This window comes from Acanthaster planci, linkage group LG05, assembly GCF_054643075.1.
Source record: "Acanthaster planci isolate LZ-2023a linkage group LG05, COTS_SCS, whole genome shotgun sequence".
Taxonomy (NCBI): Eukaryota; Metazoa; Echinodermata; class Asteroidea; order Valvatida; family Acanthasteridae; genus Acanthaster; species Acanthaster planci.
In genome coordinates this window covers 14,122,951-14,141,578 of record NC_141781.1, presented here as the reverse complement: position 1 = coordinate 14,141,578, position 18,628 = coordinate 14,122,951, and the positions used below count along the sequence as shown (strand labels likewise).

Genomic DNA, 18,628 nt, shown 5'->3' with positions numbered 1-18,628 from the left:
CAAAACACGATAAGCAACATTATACATTTTGAGCAATGTACATGTACAACACCCTTAACACTTCTTCCGGTACATAAATCTTAAGTGTACATATACGTGTACCTGCAGTTTTACGCCGAACGGCACATAACGATTTTGCATATATGTACATGCACAGTGTACATAGTACTGTGCATCTGTATCTTGTTTAAAACATGTCTTGTGCTTGTCAGACACAACCAATTTTTTTTTTAGATACATGTACTGGCAGAAAAAGCTGAAATCAATCGCCATGGTAACAGACCAATCAGAAGGCCTAGCTCCCTACCATATCGGCAGTTGCCATGGATAAGAATCAGATAAATGTAAACTTCATGTAGGTACATGTAAACACTGGTGTTCTGGTCGTGTACATGTACCACACTAGACAGGTACATGTACATGTATCTAAAACAATATGTATTATTGTATGCAGTGATAGTGACTTGTTGTTGTACAAATACACCAGTTCCTATCCCTTTTAAAAGTAGAGTGGACCATATGCAGCTTTCCAAAAATCAAGTGATCAAATTTACCTAGTTTAAAGATACTGGTAGTTATATTGTTCTTAAGTAATCATTGCTCTGGACTCCCTTTGAAATTATTACCGGTACATGTGGCATAAGCTGTCATCTGGAAGAAAAAACGGAAGAAGGCCACATGCATATATGCAGTGATCAGTCAAGTCACACATTTTCGGAAATTTCCTGTGAATACTGCCCCAGTGCACTCTGACGTGCGATCGGGGGAGTTCATGAATGACACAAGATTACATGTACTGTTATAAGCAGAAGTACATGGTACCCAGGTCATGTGACCTAGATACCACATTGTTATAACCAGCTGAATGAGCATTACCGGCACATCTTGTATGGTACGTCCAAATGCTGTTGATATGACAATTACATGTATATCAAGTGGACACAAGACTACAAAGATGTACATTTGCTCAAACTACATATGCACACTCGACAGAGTTAACATGTCAAGAGGTTAGATGTTACAAGCCTGTCTTTCTGAGCAAATTTGTTGCTTCTAATAATAAATGCCAAAAATAAATGGCTGAAATAAATATTGGTCCATTGCACCTTATATCACCCTTCTATATCAGTTACAAATGTCTGTAAGGGACACAGTTGTTGGCCTGTTTTTTTTGTAGTCATTTTTTGCCCAATAAAATGGTTTGTGTTCTTTTTCTGTTTGTGTACCTGTGCGTTTTTATTAGTTAAGTGACTTTAAAATATTAAACTACAGATCAGCATCACATTTCAAATGGATTGAAAATTTAGAAGTCATTAGGGATATTGTGGTAAATGTACAGTGTGTACATACAATTAGGGAAAGTAGTCAGTATCAGTGCTTTTTATTTTCATCATATTTTAATGTCAAAACATACCATGTAGATTTGTTGTAATTTACCATTTTGGAGTTGGTAACTCGAAACACAGCTGTTTTCTTGTTGGCCTACTGATAACAACAACATCACTGTCTTGGAGAGTAAGATTGCTGTGATTTGATTAGTCCCATGTTTATCTCTCCTCTCTCTCTGGTTTTTTTTTTCCCTTCTCTGCCGCCGGGGCCTTACACAGCTTAGTCAGCAGCCAGATGTCATCCCCACGAATGAGCCGGGACAACCTGCACGAGGACGACCCCAGCCTGGACGTGGTGCCCCGTCGTGAGGAGGCCGGCGGGGAGGCAGACTACGAGAGCCACATCACGCCGGCCAAGGCGCGTTGGCTTAGTGCCTTCCACAGGGTGCGCCAACAGATGGAAGAGGTAGGAGCTGATCTCCGTCCTCTGGCAAACACAGCTTGGCATAACTCTGTGTAAAACGTCTCTAAAATGCTTGGCCTATCAAAACAATGTCACTTCTCTACCCCCAAAAAAATTGGTTCTTGGATCCACCCTTGGACTTGGCTTACCTGTTGGAAAAATGGCTTTTGATTTTACGTGCCGAAAAGTTATGTAGTTACAAGTATGCAGCTGAAACGTGGCATAACTTTGAACCATGTGTAGGCCTTGTGCCACAAATTCATGCCGTAGCTGCGCAATATACTTACGTTTGATTTCATGAAAAGTTGCTCAGCTGCACCTCGTTTTAATAATATTAAATTTCTTGGATGAGGACAGTGATGGCTTTTATGATGGCTCCTACTTTTCAGTATCACAACAGTCATGGCTGTGCTTGCTGTTAATTTTGTGCACATTCTGCTGAATGCTGGTCGTATTCTTCCCCACTTCCTTTCTGACCTTCTGTCTTTGAGTCTGACAAGGGTGAAAGAAAAATCTATCCACAAGTAGGGTTTGATTGTCAGAATTTTCTTTCCTTTTTGTTTCACTCTTTTCCCTAGGAGCGCTCAGCTTATTTGGAAGAGAGTGCGAATGACCTCTCAGGGCGAGGTCTGTGGAGCAGCATAGCCAATGGAGGGTGAGTGGCCATTGCACATTGTTATTTCATGATCAAAGTCTATAAGAGACATACTTAGTATGCAGAAGACTGTTGTTCTCTGGATGGAATTACGGTGTCCTCATCTCAGCCCAATTTCATGGACACAGAAATTTATTAAGCACAAAAAACGTCTGCTTAGCAGCAACAAATTACCAGCCTAAAATGCCATTTTGTACACATTGCCCGTGACCAGCCCCTTGCTAAGTTACATGTACATGTTGGGTTAAGCACACCAAGTGGCTAAGCAACCTTTTCTGCTTCAGTAGCTCTCTGAAATTGGGCCAAGGTCACTGACCAAATGTCACTCCTGATCTGTGTTGGTAGATCTTGCCCTTTCTACCAGGTATACATTTGTATGCAGTTGCTCGGTATTATCGCTGAAATTTGTAAATACTCACCATTTGCCTACAATGGGGTTGGACAGCTGGAACATCGAAATGATTAGCTTCACTTTTGTAAACGAGACATCTGAAGTACTTTGCAGTACAAATCCAGCCTGTTCAACCATTTTTTTTAACCAGCCCATTTTTCTCCAAGCCTGTGGCTGAAGTTGTTTAAGCAGATACACATGCATATCAGTGGCCTCCTCTTTCCCTTTGAGTGTACATGTACACATGCATTACACTCGACAGAACACCCATTCCTCACACTTGTTTCTCATTATACACAGTCTTGTGCTGCATCAAGAGAGTATGAGTAGGTTGCGATAACTCCTGTGATGCAGCATTGAATGGAGTGGTTTCCATTTGCCTGGTGCAAATCAGTGCCACATGACCTCACCAAGACATTTTTGTAAACATGGGTCTCATCATCTGTTGACAAAACTCTCGCTGTGTAAATTTCACAAGGCCATAATGAGGCCAAAAGGGCCCCAGTGTGGAAAATCAGAAGTTTTTCAGATAGTTGTTAATTCAATTCAGCATGCTTAATCATGGAGAACTGTCAGAAAAAAAAAACAAAACAATTGTCACAATCCCTGTTGCATACTTGTATTGTGACATGTACACAAGTTTGTTCGGGAAAGGAAAATGTCTGCAATGCGCAGTCCAGAAATTCTCCCCAGTTTTAGTCTTACCAAACCAACTTGGGCTGGTCACGCATGGGTACTCTCTGCGCTAGAAATCTGAAATGATTCATGACGTGCACTCTGATTAGTGGGTAAGACGAGGGCAGTCGAACAACCACTGATACCTAAATGCTATTTGACGACCCTAATTTACGACAGTGGCCTTGCCGAAATTCCAGCGCTTGATCGCCTTCTTTGAAATTGTAACAACTCATAATTTCAGCGGGCAGGATTGATTCATTGTCGATACCTCATGACTTAGCCCCAGTCATCGTTTACCTGTTGGCCTTGCATTAGTTCTAACTCTAACTGTGGTTCCAGCCGACCACTTCACTCTGAAGCTGATGTGTATAACTTGATTAGCCTTGAAGAAATAAGGGTTAGCTACCCGGTATTGTAAAAAGTTTTCACTTTGTATCTGTCTCGAGCAGAAGCACCCCTTTATCAGTTGAAAAGAGCTGTGTTGGTCAGGAGTGTTCATTTTGTTAGTAGTGATGCGACCATAATGCATGCATCTCTTAGTCGTTTGTGGATCAGCAAAGTTCAATTCCAACTAAAGGCTCAGCCACCAAGAAAATTGCACCCTCTCTTGGTCAAGCTCGAGGCTCGTAGCACATCTCAAACAAAGTGAAAGATATTATGAACTCAAGCCAAAGTCTTTATAATTTGGTGATATTCCTATGTACATGTAGTGTGAGGTGGATATCATATATGAATCAATTGATTTGTAAGTTTTGAAAATTATTTCTAAAGTGTATGCGGTTTGTCTCCCAATCATTACAAGAAGTTCTACATTTTGGAAAATGACCAAACTGGTTTTTTACTTTTGGTTTCTAGGAAACAAAGCCTCTCCATTTTTATCCTTTTTTACAAGGAAACACTAAAAACTGTGATGAAAGATTCATTTAGAAATCCAAAGGGATAAAAACAATGATGTAACAGTCTTTCATCTCACCTTACTCTTACTGGGAAGCGAGCATGGCAAAGTTTGAAAAATTCTTGTTAGCTATGATATGTTGAATTTACCCTAAGCATATGTATGCACGTAGATACAAAATATATCAATATTTGAATTGTGCCCATTGACACTGTTGAATTTGTAACTCCCCATGCAAAACTGCACAGATTCAACAGTAGTCGGGTTCTAGGTGGTGAGGAGGTGGATACAATGGGAGTCATGCCTTTTAGCATAGGTCCCTCAGTATCAACACTCAAGAGAGGGAGGATTTCAGTCCTGATGGTAAAGCCAGCTGTCTAAAATATTTCACATCTGCTGAAACATCTCATCACTATCCCACAGGAAGTTCATTTAGAGAAGTAGATACTGTACAGTGTATGCTGTTTCATTTCCCAACGGCCACACTTTTAATTAACAACCTGACATTATTCGTTCATAAAGAAGGCAACTGTGTATTTGGAGGCCAAGATGATGGCTAGCAGGTATCACTTACATGTGCATGCTTTCTCCATGTGTTTCAGGTTCTTGAAAAAGCACTCATTAGCCCACTAATGTCATTTTGACATAGCCAACATTCAACCAGTTTTGTCTCTGAAGATTCCTCATATCTGTTCCGATGAGCATTGTCTTCAGATCATCGGGATATGAGAGTCTCATCTCTTATTTATATTTTGCTAGTTTTTCCCATAAATCTAACACACCGCCCCAGAAATCTTGATTTGATGAAACCCATTTTCTGGAGCCCAACCCCGTTAGTAATGGCTTCTAGCATTTGTATAAAATGTTGCAAGTGTGCCAGGAAAATCTTACAGAATTTCTGCCAAGTGTGGCAATAGAAAGTGGCTTTGAAATCGGCAAAAACAAATAAACCTGCCGCTCGAAATCTTTGTAAGTTCCGAAAAAGAGTGGCAATTGAAAAAACCTCCATCGGCTGGACCAAAATACACTGCCCCCAAAAAGTGAAACTCATCATCTTCCAAGCATACAGTGTATCTCTTTAATATACCCTGCATCAGCCGGAGTCGTCATTACAATCAGGAAATGACACATATTGTAAAACTACATGTATTAACAGAATGGTCTGATCTCTCCTTCTTTCCTTGTCTTCCTCTCACTTTCCTGACTATGCATCACACCGTTTCCTTCTATTTCCACCCCTCCATTCTTTCCTTTGATTGAACACTCTGCATCTGTCATCACTTTGTCTCTGTCCTACCTCTTCATCCTGCTTCTGCCACTATTATTTATCCTTGTGTTGTTCCTTATCACCTGCCTTCATTACTTGATGCTTTCCTTGTGTGTCTCCATCCCCTTGTTTTACTACGTACCCTTTCTTCCTGTCACATTCCTTACTTGTCTTCATCTCCGTTCGCTTTACCCCGGCAAATCTCTACGACTGCATCAATTTTTTTCCCTGTTCTCATGTCCTTGTTCTGCTTTTTTACACTGACTTATTTTCGTCACCTAATTTCCTCTCGCCTGCCCTGTTATTTGTTGTCTTCCCTCCTTGTTTCTGTCCTTCCCCTGCTGTCTACCCCTGTCGATCTGTTACTTCTCCCACCCTTCAGTCTTTACCTTGACATAAACTCCATGCCGGAGATTCTGCCGCGGCGAAAGTCAATCCCTCTGGTGAGATCTTATTTTGTAGACAGTACTTGTGGTTAGATGTTTTTGTACAGGTTTTGGTTGACTGTTGTATACAGCAGAGCATGATTTGTTCAGTAGTGCTGAGATGCGCCTTGTACACATGAAGCTGTAAATCTTACAGTTGTTGAATGCATGCCCGTGCCATACATGTACCATACTTTAATTTTCATCTTCATCCTCACACAATGCACTTTTATGAAATTGCCCTTGATTATTCATTTTGTTGTTTGCATTTTTATTTCTTCGTGCGCTCAGTTCTCATATTGAACATGTGTACATGTATGAACCATTTTTGTTGCAGTACAGAATAAAGGGTTTTCACTTGCATCCAGAAATAGATTTTAAAAATCAATTTGAAATTTGTTAGCAGTGCCGTGAAATAGCTATATGAAGCTGGTGCAGGAAATGCTGTACCTACACGTACCTGTATACATGCATCTGTACCTTCTTCATGCAAGTTGTAATCTGGGCTGTGTGCTGAAATCTAGAGGGTCTTGCTTTGATAACAATCATTAGACTGTGTGGCTGTTTGAGGGCACACATACACATGTGGGATGCAAATCACACACCAGTATGTTCCATTTGAAAATGTGTAAAACTGGCCACGGGGGGGGGCTGTAGCCTGTGCCTTTTAAAATTGTTGTACTTGGAGGAGTTACACTTACCCTTGAATTTGGTGTTACCAGGCACTGGAAAAAATTAAGTTTTCTGTCATTACTTTAACCTGTTCTTGCACTAAGATTTGAATTGCACTCTCTCTTCCACCTTAAGGATTTTGTCTTTGCACAAAGTAACTTACGCATGCAGTCCTTTCTTTGATTGATCAAATTTGGTAAAATGGTGGTGGGTCTCTCATCATTAAAGTTGGGGCAGTTGTTACTCCCCTATCCCCACTGAAACCAAAATTAACTGTTGATGGATGGGAAGATGGGAAGAATTGTGGTCGTTCATTTTGCTCAGGGACACCAGGACCCCATTGTGTCCTTCTGCTTCTGAGGTTGAAACCACATGCGGGAGAGTGTGCTGATGGAAGAGTGACAACCACTCGACACATTTTAGAGGGCTGAATTTGAAAACCAGTGGCTAGGTAATGTCTTCCCCAAGGCAATTTCAAATTGCGGAAACTGCATCATTCATGCAGATAGACCTCTCGAAGGACACTGTTTTTACATGGGGACAGTGTGACAACATATGATACTGCATCAGTGTTGCCTATAACAGCAATTACATCCAAGGTTGGGGCCGGAGAAATGAGTAGCAATGAAACTGCACAGATCAACCTTGGGTATAATTTCAAAGGTAAAAGAACCATTGGGAAAGAACCCTGAAGGTACGGGTAGATATACTCCAAGATATCAGTTGAAAGGCTAGCTGGAAATTATAGGTTTGTTGTCGCTACAAAATTAATTTGTACTGAATTACAATGTGGCACAGTGTAATAAAAGTAAAAGGGATGAAATCACAGGAGGCATTTGTAGTATCGAATGCCTCATTGAAGGAGTTGGTGTGTAACAAGTTAACAGTTTTTCCCCTTTCTTGCTGTTAGTATGCCTGCAGCTTGCATACAACATTTCCTCTAACCGTCACAGAATCAAAAGGTGCACAGAGAAACAAGTTTCAAGCCTTACATGTACACGTACCTGCAGTAGTTTTGGATCAGATGTCTTTTTTTTCCTCGGTATTATACATTGTTATTAGTTGTTATCACCGAAGGATGTCAATTTTTTGGCCTTGGCATTGCAGTAGAACAGTTTGTCAGTGTTAAACTACGGGGCTCGCTTCATGCATGCCTCTGCAGGTAGCATGGCAAGAAGACAGTATAACTATGGACCTCTGGTCATGCCCGAACAGTTTCCAATATGAGCATCATCGCTGCAGACCACACCATCTGCTGGTTGAGTTGTACATGGACCATCTGTCGCTTAAAAAAAATACATGATGGGGTTATGAGACCTTACACCAGACAGTTACCATCACCATGCTGACGCGTTGATATTACTTAAATAGATTTGGTCATTTTGGGAACCAGGTTTATGAACATAAATGTTTTCTTAAAAAACTGTAGGGCTACATGAATGCTCCCCCCGATCTAAAGTTTACGCCCCCAAAATTGGTTAATTTAGCAGTCTTTGATCACAAGATTTGTTCATGGCATGTATCAAAGGTCACATATCATATTCCTGTAAGCCATGAAATTCAGTGACACATGACAAACATATCCGACAAGCAGAGATGTCTGTGAAGATGCTTGTATGATGATGGAGAGATTTCCCCAATTTAAATCCAGCGTTTATGAAACACTTTACATAATGGTCAGAAACTGATCGGTCAACATCAGCTACACCATGCCAGTAACCAGACAGACTGGACACCCATTACGTAGGTCCAACCAGAATTAGAGTGCGATTAATGCACTTTCAGAACATTTTTAAACCTTGTAATTTGTGTTAATGCCATCTGCATTTATAGGTACGCAGGTTGCTGTCGTTTGGCGTGGAGTACACATAGCATTTTACAATGTGGAATCCAAACCAAGATATACCCAGCAAGAAATGAGACAGGGGTACCCCCACTTACATGCACATATCCCATCCCTGTGCACACTCTAGACTATCGTCACCTTAACACATTTGCCCTAGATATCTGAAAAGAATTCCCGAGATTCAAGTGAAACAATGACCAACAAAAAGTGGGGGGGGGTGTCTTTCCATCTCATATCTTACTTCATGTGTTAAACTCTGGCCCTTGCTATCGTGCTTGAATTAGCGTCTTCTGTGGCCACATCCCACTGCATATTCCCATCATCTATTGCTTGGATAATCTGCCATTTGTTGTCTGAAACAACAAAGCCACAGACTTTTTCAAAGTTTATTTAAGCTCACGATAATTTGAACCCATGAGGGGAAGTGGATAACATGTAGCATCCTATTTTTCCCGTTCAGAGCAACTGTAATACAGGCGATTCACATTAGTGCGCCGCGCCTCCAAGAGCTTGCAACGCTTGGGCCAGTCAAGGTGTGTCAAAATCTGTCGACCCAGTGCACCTTTGGAATTGGTCCACAGATTTCACGTGTTGTGATGGGCCAATCTGTTGCAAACTCTCGGAAGCGCACTATTGTGAATCACCCGTATTGCCTTCAGAGGTGGGATATAACCATAATAGTAACAAAAGAAAAAATTGTAGAAAAACTTATTGGGAAGTTCAAAAAATTAACATGTTAATTAAATAAAATTGGTTCCCTGAAACATGTTCGAATCAAATTAAAATCACATGTACAGTGCGAAGAAGTGATATTAAAATGGTTTTTCTGCAAGCATTTTTGTTTGTCAATCCCGTAATGTTGCACCTATGAAACCAACCAGGGCCCCAAAGTTGTTATCTGACTTTAATCAGTAGTGCACCAGGCCATGTGTTGAAAACTTGAATAGGCTTTATCACCGAGGTGTGATATTTGAGTACATTGTAATTGTCACTAAGCCAATCAAAGCATAAACAAGGCCAGTCATTAAAGACATATATACAGTACAGAGATCAAGTCTATGTACGTCCAGCCATCAAATAATGCTTTCATAATTCAGTTGACAAATCTGCCATTAAAAATTAGTGGCAAATCCATGGTTGTCTAGCATCACGAACGTATTTCCCTGAAAACAGACTTCCTGCCTGGAAAAATCATGGAGGGTAGCCAAAAGATCCAATTTAGCATCTGCTAGAGTGGTATTGCTAGTCTGTAGCACAGCATATTTCTCTGCCCAGCTTTTGTAGCACTGCCCTTTCCTTGCTAATGAAAATCAAACTTGAAGTTTTCATCCTTATTGGTTGATCTGTGGCAACTGACCATACAAAATGTACCCCTGTAGCAGGGGCCCATCTGGCGCTCTGCTCGTTGTCCTATTCTGACGTCCTCATGTGGAACAGTTCAGAACTCCACGGTCCACTGAATTAAAAAACACAGTATGCGTCACGTTTGCTTGCAAATAGTTTTTCCTAACGGATTGCGAGGAACACGGAATAATGCTGTGTGTCTGTCTTTCACATGCAAATGAGATTAAAGGATGTGGGGTATGCGGGATGCAGATATGCTATATTTGAGAGTTCCACACACACTTGTGGGAAATCTACATGTTACGTGCAGTGCATATAGTAATGACAAGCACATTTCACCAGATTCACAAACTCTCACCTTTGTCGGCAGTGGTTTTGTTTTGGGTATTGAGGTCTATTTGATTTGAGTTTGGGGGTCTCTTTCAGTTGGACCATTAATTTCTTGCATTAATACGGGCGTTTCACAATAGTGCACCTCCAAGAGTTTGCGACACGTTGGCAAATCACAATGCGTGAAATTTGTTGACCCAGTGCCCGTTTGGAAAGGGTTGACAAATTTTGCGCGTTGTGATTGGCCAGCACGTTGCAAACTACCTGTGCACCATTGTGAATTGCCCGTATTGCATTCTTACTTTAATACATTTCTGTTGATGATGCTCTTAGTCATGTCAGTGTTAAAGTTGTTTCACCCATGGTAATTTAGTTATATGAGCATGAAGTTGTGGCGGGGGGGGCAGTGGCTCCCCTCAAATTTTCCAATTGGGGGCATGTGCCTCTGTTCCACTGTTGGCAGGTCCTATCGTGGAATGGGGTCAAATAGGGCAGTCTAGTGGCTGATGCCTGATGGTCTCTCAACTAGCCCCTCCCACTTTGAATATATTGTTCTGCCGCTGTGTAGCTCAGCATGTAACGTAAGAATTTGTTGTGCAGTTCTGTAATTAAGTTGTGCAGTAACATTTTGTATATTTTACACATTAGTTAGTACCAGTTGGTGGAAAGGTTATGTGAGCATGTAGAAACTGCTTCTATTTGCATATGTCCTTTGCTGTGATTAATTTGAATAATTCCAACTGTTTTGTCACTAGATAGTCCTCTTTGATGGTGAAACTGTTCTTTTTCTGGTTTGTTTTGCATGAAATAAGCAGCATTTTTGTGCATTGTAGTTGGTTATTCTAAAATCATTGAGAACGCATATCTTCTTTCAATTGAACAAATTGAACAAATTGAGCAAATGTAATGTACATGTTTGAATTGTGAACAACTTGCATTGTCAAATCTTTTACTGACTCTCTCACTCCTGGGGTGTTATGCGAAACCTTATATGTACATATGTTACTGAATGTTCCATTTGTATTTTAACTTTTGCCTCATTTTCTTCTGCTTCTTCAAAACATTCGCTTTCCATTACAAAGCTGTGGCGAAGATTGGTAATGACTGCGTCAGATTTTGAAATACACTTTTCACAGGGTCAAAATTTGCACAGTCATGAATTCTGGGGTGTCCAAATTGTGCGATTAGAACTCTGGGCTTTGGAGCACATGAGGGTCCTGAAAAGGTTCAATTACGGCATGCTGGGGCACAAAAGGGGCCGGGTTAGATCACTTCCAATTATTTTACACCTGTGCATCCTTGGCAAGGACTGAGAATACCTTGCCATGTATTTCCTGTCCCATATGGTACATGTGTACTGTACATGGCTTTCACTTGGGGCCTTGGTGTTGAGCATTCAAGTGTTAAGTTTTGCTGGGCCTGTCAACTTCTGTGCTAGGTTAATTTTTGCAGTTGAAAAAAGAGGAAGAAATGAATAAATTAGTCTTTGCCTTTTGGTTACAGGAACACAATGCATCTGTAAGGCTTGGGAGCGGCTTTATTATAATCTGCTAGTACACTATTTCAGTCTTGGTTCCTGTCTTGACACCTATCTGTCTCTCTCTCTCTCTCCTATCTGTCACACTGTTTTGTCATGCTCACCTCCTCAGGAGATTGGAGTCAAAAGCTTTTGTTGGGTAAGGAAGCACTCTGTGGTATAACCTGCATTTGACCTTTGGCCCATGACATGGCATGTGTAGGGGGTGGGGCATGTGAATGAAGAACAGGCATGGGGTGGATGATCTGAAAAGTCCAATCCAACTGTTGAATGTTCAACTCGATGGTGAATGCATATTCATGAGGCACATGATAAGCCCACTTATATTAATAAAATCTGCATATTTGATAGTTGCTGCATTGTATTTGCTGTGCCATTGTATAGATTTGAATTTTTTTTATTTAAACATATTTTAAAATTTAATATTGGGGTCTCCAAAAAGGGCTCTTTTCATAAGAGAATAATCCTGGGAATATTATAAGAAATGGAGGGTTGAAATGATGTAGACAATGTGTAGATTTTGTGTTTTTGTATATTAAGTATTTGGTTTTTATTTGAAGTAAATGAGTGGTCCTCAGAGGTTTCCCTTTATATGGTAATAATTACGTGCCTACCCTTTTGCAGTTTCACTGAGAATTGTTCCCTTTCAAATTTATTTTGAACTAGAAATTTAGTGACTGTATTTATGTACACAAGTACATGTACAGAATGTTTTGTTTGTGTTGTTTATTGCCCTCAAGTAGAATATGTAACTTCAAATTTGTTTAACTGTTGGGGACAAAATAGTGGAAAAACATTTTGTTTTCTGTGAGGCTTGTGAGATTTCAAGAAAGTTTTTTACTTCTGTTTGGTTGTTTTTTTATTTTGTTTTGCCAGGTTGGAGTTTTTTGTTTTTTTATTTTGAATTGACAAGTTCACAGTCCAAAATTTTATGTCAATGCTTTAGTTCAGTCACTCAGTTGCTGTTCTAATTAACAGCAGCATAATTAACAAGCCATAATGTATGTAACAGAAGAAAATTTCCGACGTCCGTGCAAGGCCGAGATGCAGGAATTACGTGTACATCAATCTTGTTACCTTGGAAAAGTTCAGCATTATTCAAAAATAACACCGACAGCATGGCCGATTCAGAAAGCCACATTTAGTGCCAAGCCAATGATAGAAAAATAACAAACCACGAATAATTGCATCTTGTAAGCAACCTTCCGGCTCTTTTTTGTCTTTTTTCTTCCCGGGGGAGTTTTCCTGGTATTTACAGAAAGACCGTTCATTTCATGTTCTGGGTTCCATGTGAAGAAAGTGCATTGCGAACTTTATCTATGTGGTGCACTTTGCAGTGCATTTGCCAGAAAAAAAGTCATTTCACTCAGTCACAAAAATTGGGAATTGACAGTCTTCCCCGAGCCAATTCTTTCACCTAATTTATTGATCGGCAAAAACCTGCAGGATTTTTTTCCCTTCTTTGTCTTTTTCATTTTTTTTTTCAATTGAAAGCTGAAATTACATCTCCACTGATCTGTCAGCATTGAATCATTCTATTCCACATGCCAAAACTGTGTTGGGCGCACAAACAATGGATGAGTTGTGCATTGAACTCCAGTGTTTTGTTGTTGAACATCTGACATACTTGGCCGGTTCCATCTGCCCCATTAGTTTTATTGAAGTTATCCATCAGTGTCAGTTTTGTTATTGGGTTGTCAGCGAGCTGGATCTTTTTCTTGGATGGGTGGGGAGAGGTCAGTTGGAAAGCTTCAGCATAGACGGTGCCCCCTGGCAGCTTTTAGTGTGACATTCATAGAATTTGTTTCTGCCAATTTTCCTTAGTGACTTTTTTCTTTTTTAAATCGTACTTTTTCAAACGGCTGGCTGTGGGAGGGAGGGGATTTTTTGGCAAGTCCTTATTGCTGATGACTGATGATGTCACAAATGGCCCCCCTTAGAAAATCGTTCCACCGCTGTTGTCTCAAACAGAGGGATACAAGTCTTCTAGTAATGGCTTGTTTCATGCTACATGTACTTTCTGAAGTTCAAGTGCAGTGGGCTTATACACCTACATGTATATGCTATTTGACATATGATGAAATTTCCCGCTAACTTGTCAGAACCCATTACACCCCTGCAAACTATGGAAGATCATCTTGTATCATAACTCCACTTTCAATTCTAGTATCTGCATCTGCATTTTTAAATCTATGTGTCACTTCATATCTGCACATTCACATCACGTAAGGACAAAAGGTGCTTTAACATTAGCAAGGAGTGACCCCAAACTCACTGAACATGTCACCACATCAGCAACCATTTGGTCTTTTTCCACAAGTCAATTTGTGGAATTCACATAAAAGACTTTATTCTCTGTTCATTTCTGTTTTTTAATTCTTCTTGATAATGTTTGGTTTGTGTGTTTTATTCCTGGGAATGGGATTTGTTGGTGCTTCAGTAGTTGGCAGAATTTCATCTCACAAAGCCATGACAAGGCAGTCCTTTTTCACTGGAGTTGGCAAAAAAATAATCTCAAATCACGGGAACATTTCCCTTTCAGGAAGAGTTTTTAAGTTTGTCTCAGTTTTAAAATGTTTTTGCAACTGGGCTTTTTGGAGGAGGCAAGAAGAAAAACCTAAAAAGAAAAAACAAGAAAAGAAAAAGACACAATGCTTTGTCAATTCAGAAATGTGAGAAAAAGAAGGACAAATTGAAGGTGGTTATTTTACATGTTATCTGAAAAATATGCCGTAGTAGCTAACAGTGTGATTGACTCAAACTATTGCTCGATCGGCCTATAGATTTCCTCAGCATGGCATCTTGTGAAACCCTGCACTGAAACTTTTTTTTTTCAGTGTTTTGATAATGGTGAACATATTCAGACAGGATTTCAAAAAAACAACTAAAATGGAAAGATGCACAGTGATACATAACATGTATTTGGCTGGCTTCATTCACCTTTAATGGCACTGGCCAAAGAGATGAGGTATCTGCCTTGAAGCTAGAGATAATTGGATGGGATTTAAGCGGTACCCACTAGGGAATTGCCTTAGACTCGGTGCTGAAGTGCCAGGAAAGCTGTCTCCTTTTCGTGTGTCTTTAATAGCTGAAGATTATGGAAATTGTTAATTTGGACTTCTCTCAACCCTTTTATTCCTCCGCCACATCTCCAGTCGTTGGCTGCTATAAAACGACAGTCTGGCCCCTCCACCTTGGTCACCAGACAGTCTCTGAATGATGAAGAATTGGTAAGTTTAATTGAAGTGCAGTCAGGGTCTAAGACTTTCAGAAAACTCTGAAATGCCAAACCCAAAAAAGGGCAATTGTGTTACATAGAAACTTTGTTGTCATTTGCAGATCAAATTTGTAAAAAATACCATGAATTCATGTATAATGAGGGATATTTGGAGTTGTCTGTTGTTGACAGTAGAGCTCTGTTCCTCAAATTCATTGGCATTGGGTTTCCCTGGACTACCGGTCCATAACTGATTGTCAGGTTATCTTGTGAAAAAAGCCATGGCAAAAACTGTGTGTATTTTTATGTTTCAAAAGCAAGTGCTCGTTTATTATGCATCCATTTTATTTAGGCACATACCACACCTGTGTGACTACAAATACTAAATTTTGAGCTCCTTGTTGGAACGTTGTGCCGCACACTCAGAATGTCATGTGGAATCTTTTGAATAAACTCAACCTTGCTCACATACAGCAAAATGACATCTGCAGACATATGAACGTCTATGAGCAATATGATGACATGTTGCTTGAGGATTTTGGCCTTATCCCATAATGCACTGAAAAAAGGGTCTTCTTTGGCAACCAACTGTTGGGTCCATCACACTGTATAGTGAAGTGTTGCCATTCTATGGTGTGTATTGAGAAAATTTAAACTGTTTTGTTTCTAACCTGTCTGCTACCCTTCAGAAAAGCCATGTCTACAAGAAGTGCTTGCAAGCACTCATCTACCCAATCTCCAGCACCACACCCCACAACTTTGAGGTGTGGACTGCCACCACGCCCACTTACTGCTATGAATGCGAGGGCCTGCTGTGGGGCATTGCCCGGCAAGGGGTGCGCTGTGCCGAATGTGGGGTCAAATGTCACGAGAAGTGCAAAGACCTGCTGAATGCCGACTGCCTGCAGCGTAAGTACCGGCAAACATATGTACACGGATCCATTCTGTAACCGTCGGGGCCACTCTCGTGTTTTTACGATTACTGTGAGGGACAGGAAAGGTTGGTTGTGAGGACGCTTTAAAGTCCCCACATATCAACCCAAAGGTGTTATTCTTTAGGGCTTAAAACTGCACAGTACATTTTGCATTGAGTTTCCTCGTCCTTGGGGTTGAATTTTCAGACTGGCTCAGTCCAAGTTGGATTTGCTCTACTCGTTTTGACCACGGTTTCTAAAAATAACTCCAAACTCATGAGTAGCGTGGAGTCCATCTCAAGTTCTGCCCAAAGTGCTGGTAAAGTAATGAACTGTCCAATTCAAATGTGACACAGACATCTTTTCATTTCCATTTCCTTGATCCCTTGACTTTTGGTCTGGCTTTTGATGGACTCTAACATGTATGCGTAGCTGACTGTATCATACAGCTACTGGTAGATATCTGTGTAATACTAACTAAACACCTCCAGACTCTGGACTTCTGTTTATTGCTGTAAAAGTACTTTATTTTCCTTACGATAACTTACTTGTAAACATTCAGGGGAAAATACACATTACTTGAGTGCTGAGACCTTTCCCTGGACACAGTGACAGAGCCTACCCATGCGTACATGCTGCATTTGAAAAACAGGTTATTTTGCCCGGCAGAATTAAAGTGGTTGAACAACTTGTGACAAATTGGTAAACTTTCAGACATCAGAAATTCTAATGACTTCATGGCAGCATTTTGTCCTTGTTTCCATGGGAAAGGGTTTTTTTGAAAGGTAGTTGTTAGGCCCTTCATTGTAACTGAAAAGCTAAAATTTTAAATTGAGACTGGTGTGGCCCAAAACTTCAAACCTCCAAGTGTGTACTTGTGAAAACTCTGACAAGTCTAATTTTACTTGTATGAAATGGAGTGTGGTACCGTGTTGAAATCAAGCTGCCTCTATCAAGACGAATCAGTGGGGTCATTTCAGTCATAATGAGCAAAAGTTACTTCTGAGGAAGGCATATTTGTGAGGAATGACTGACTGGCAAAACGAGGCAAATTCGCCAACACAGGAGAATGAGGATGATCAGGAGACGGGAAGAACCATAATGTACACCTCCATTTGCTCCATTGAGCACCCTTGAATGCTCATTTTTACATGTATGCATACAGGTTCTTACATGGCACTGTCATTAAGTTGACCATCATTATTTCAGCATTATTGCATTTCAGCTCTACCTCTAGTCTCTAGCTGCATGTTATTAACTGGAGACATGCCTGTGGAATGTAGCTCTCTGTGTGTTCCAGCCTACAATACAATCCCACACTGTACCAGTTCCTTATTGGCATATACTCCACTGTCACTTTTTTTTAACATGGGAAAGAAACTGCAGCTTAAAAAACACCAGAGGGTGCCTTTTTGTCAGACTGAAATTCATGGAACTGAAGCCAGAAACTGTGGCTGTGGATGAAACCAGGGATCTGGAGATCTCAGACCCCCCCTTCCACCATGCCTATGTACAGTGTGGGAGATGAGTTAATGCAAGGTCTGGACTACAGCAGGGCTTTGGGGTAGATTAACACAAGAATGGAAACATGGAGATGGGAAGGATTGATCCTTGGAGGTTGATGAATAGATTGTATTTGCTGAATGCCGAGTGAATGATGGCCACATTTGGTTGTTGTTTTTTCCTCCTTTGCAGTCTTCATGACTAAGAACAGCAGTAAGTTATTGATTCATTTTAGTCTGCTTTCTGCAGCAACAGCAGCAACAACAGCAAAAAACAGACTGTGCAGCCCTCAATAGCAATTGCAGCGCCCTCCATTGATGTCATTCAGAAAGGTCGCAATCAGGTTTCAACAACTATTTATTAAAAAGGGAAATTTGTAGATGGTCTCGAGGTCTTTTTCCTTTGTTTGAAATGGTAGCAAAATTTTGTACGAAACTGCTATAGAATGAGAAGTTCAGCACACCAAAACCAAAATTATGTCCTCCTTTTGATAAAGGGGGGATTATTTGCTTTGGGCTTACCTCTTTTTGCTTAAACTGACGCTTTGTTCATTGGTCGTAAATTGTTCTGTTTTTTGTGACAATATCAAGATTTGTTAATTTGCTAACTTGTAACAAACACTCCAATTTGATGAACAACGTGAAATGTTAGCCTACTGCATTCAGATTCCAGACAGTAGAGGGGGCTGTAATTGCTGTCAAGGGTCACATGATCTGCACTCGCTGCCTTTTATCATTGCTTGTTTGTACAACTGTGTATGGTTTGTTCACTTTGTGTACAGACACATTCACATAATTTGCTTGCCAGACTTTGTGTTTCGACTTTATTTCTGTCATCACTTCATATGTTCATGCAGCGATGTTTCCCTTGATGTCCACTTTGTTGTTTGTTCTTGTCTCTGTTGTTGCTTTTCTTTTTTGGCTGTCTTGCCTTTTATGAGACTGAAATTTATGAATTCAGAAGAGCAGTTTAGAATACTATGGTTTATCTCTCCCACAAGCTGTGAACAATGCATCTATTCCATTATATCAGATCTGTCCATTCACTGAAAAAAATATGTGCTATCTTTCAGAAAAAAGAGTGCATTTCGAGCTGTGTCTCCCCTTTAAGCTGACACACTGCTCAAAGCTGTTTACAACTCTCATAAAACAGCATAACTCACA

General features: G+C 40.4%; 1 protein-coding gene across 14 annotated transcripts in view; it reads left to right on the top strand.

The window, feature by feature from the left end:
- Positions 1 to 18,628, top strand: part of LOC110977314 (protein unc-13 homolog B-like) — a 134,590-nt gene that overhangs the window by 80,610 nt on the left and 35,352 nt on the right. For 8 of the 14 annotated variants that reach the window (XM_087137461.1, XM_087137462.1, XM_087137464.1 and 5 more), the window contains 6 exons: positions 1,608 to 1,794; positions 2,370 to 2,446; positions 4,659 to 4,773; positions 14,987 to 15,061; positions 15,738 to 15,957; positions 17,658 to 17,678. In XM_087137461.1, the coding sequence (XP_086993587.1) occupies positions 1,608 to 1,794; positions 2,370 to 2,446; positions 4,659 to 4,773; positions 14,987 to 15,061; positions 15,738 to 15,957; positions 17,658 to 17,678 (695 nt within the window). Of the gene's footprint in view, positions 1 to 1,607; positions 1,795 to 2,369; positions 2,447 to 4,658; positions 4,774 to 6,059; positions 6,121 to 11,376; positions 11,392 to 11,943; positions 11,971 to 14,986; positions 15,062 to 15,737; positions 15,958 to 17,657; positions 17,679 to 18,628 lie in introns of all 14 variants that reach the window. The other 6 variants (XM_022231301.2, XM_087137469.1, XM_022231303.2 and 3 more) reach the window with 5 other exon arrangements.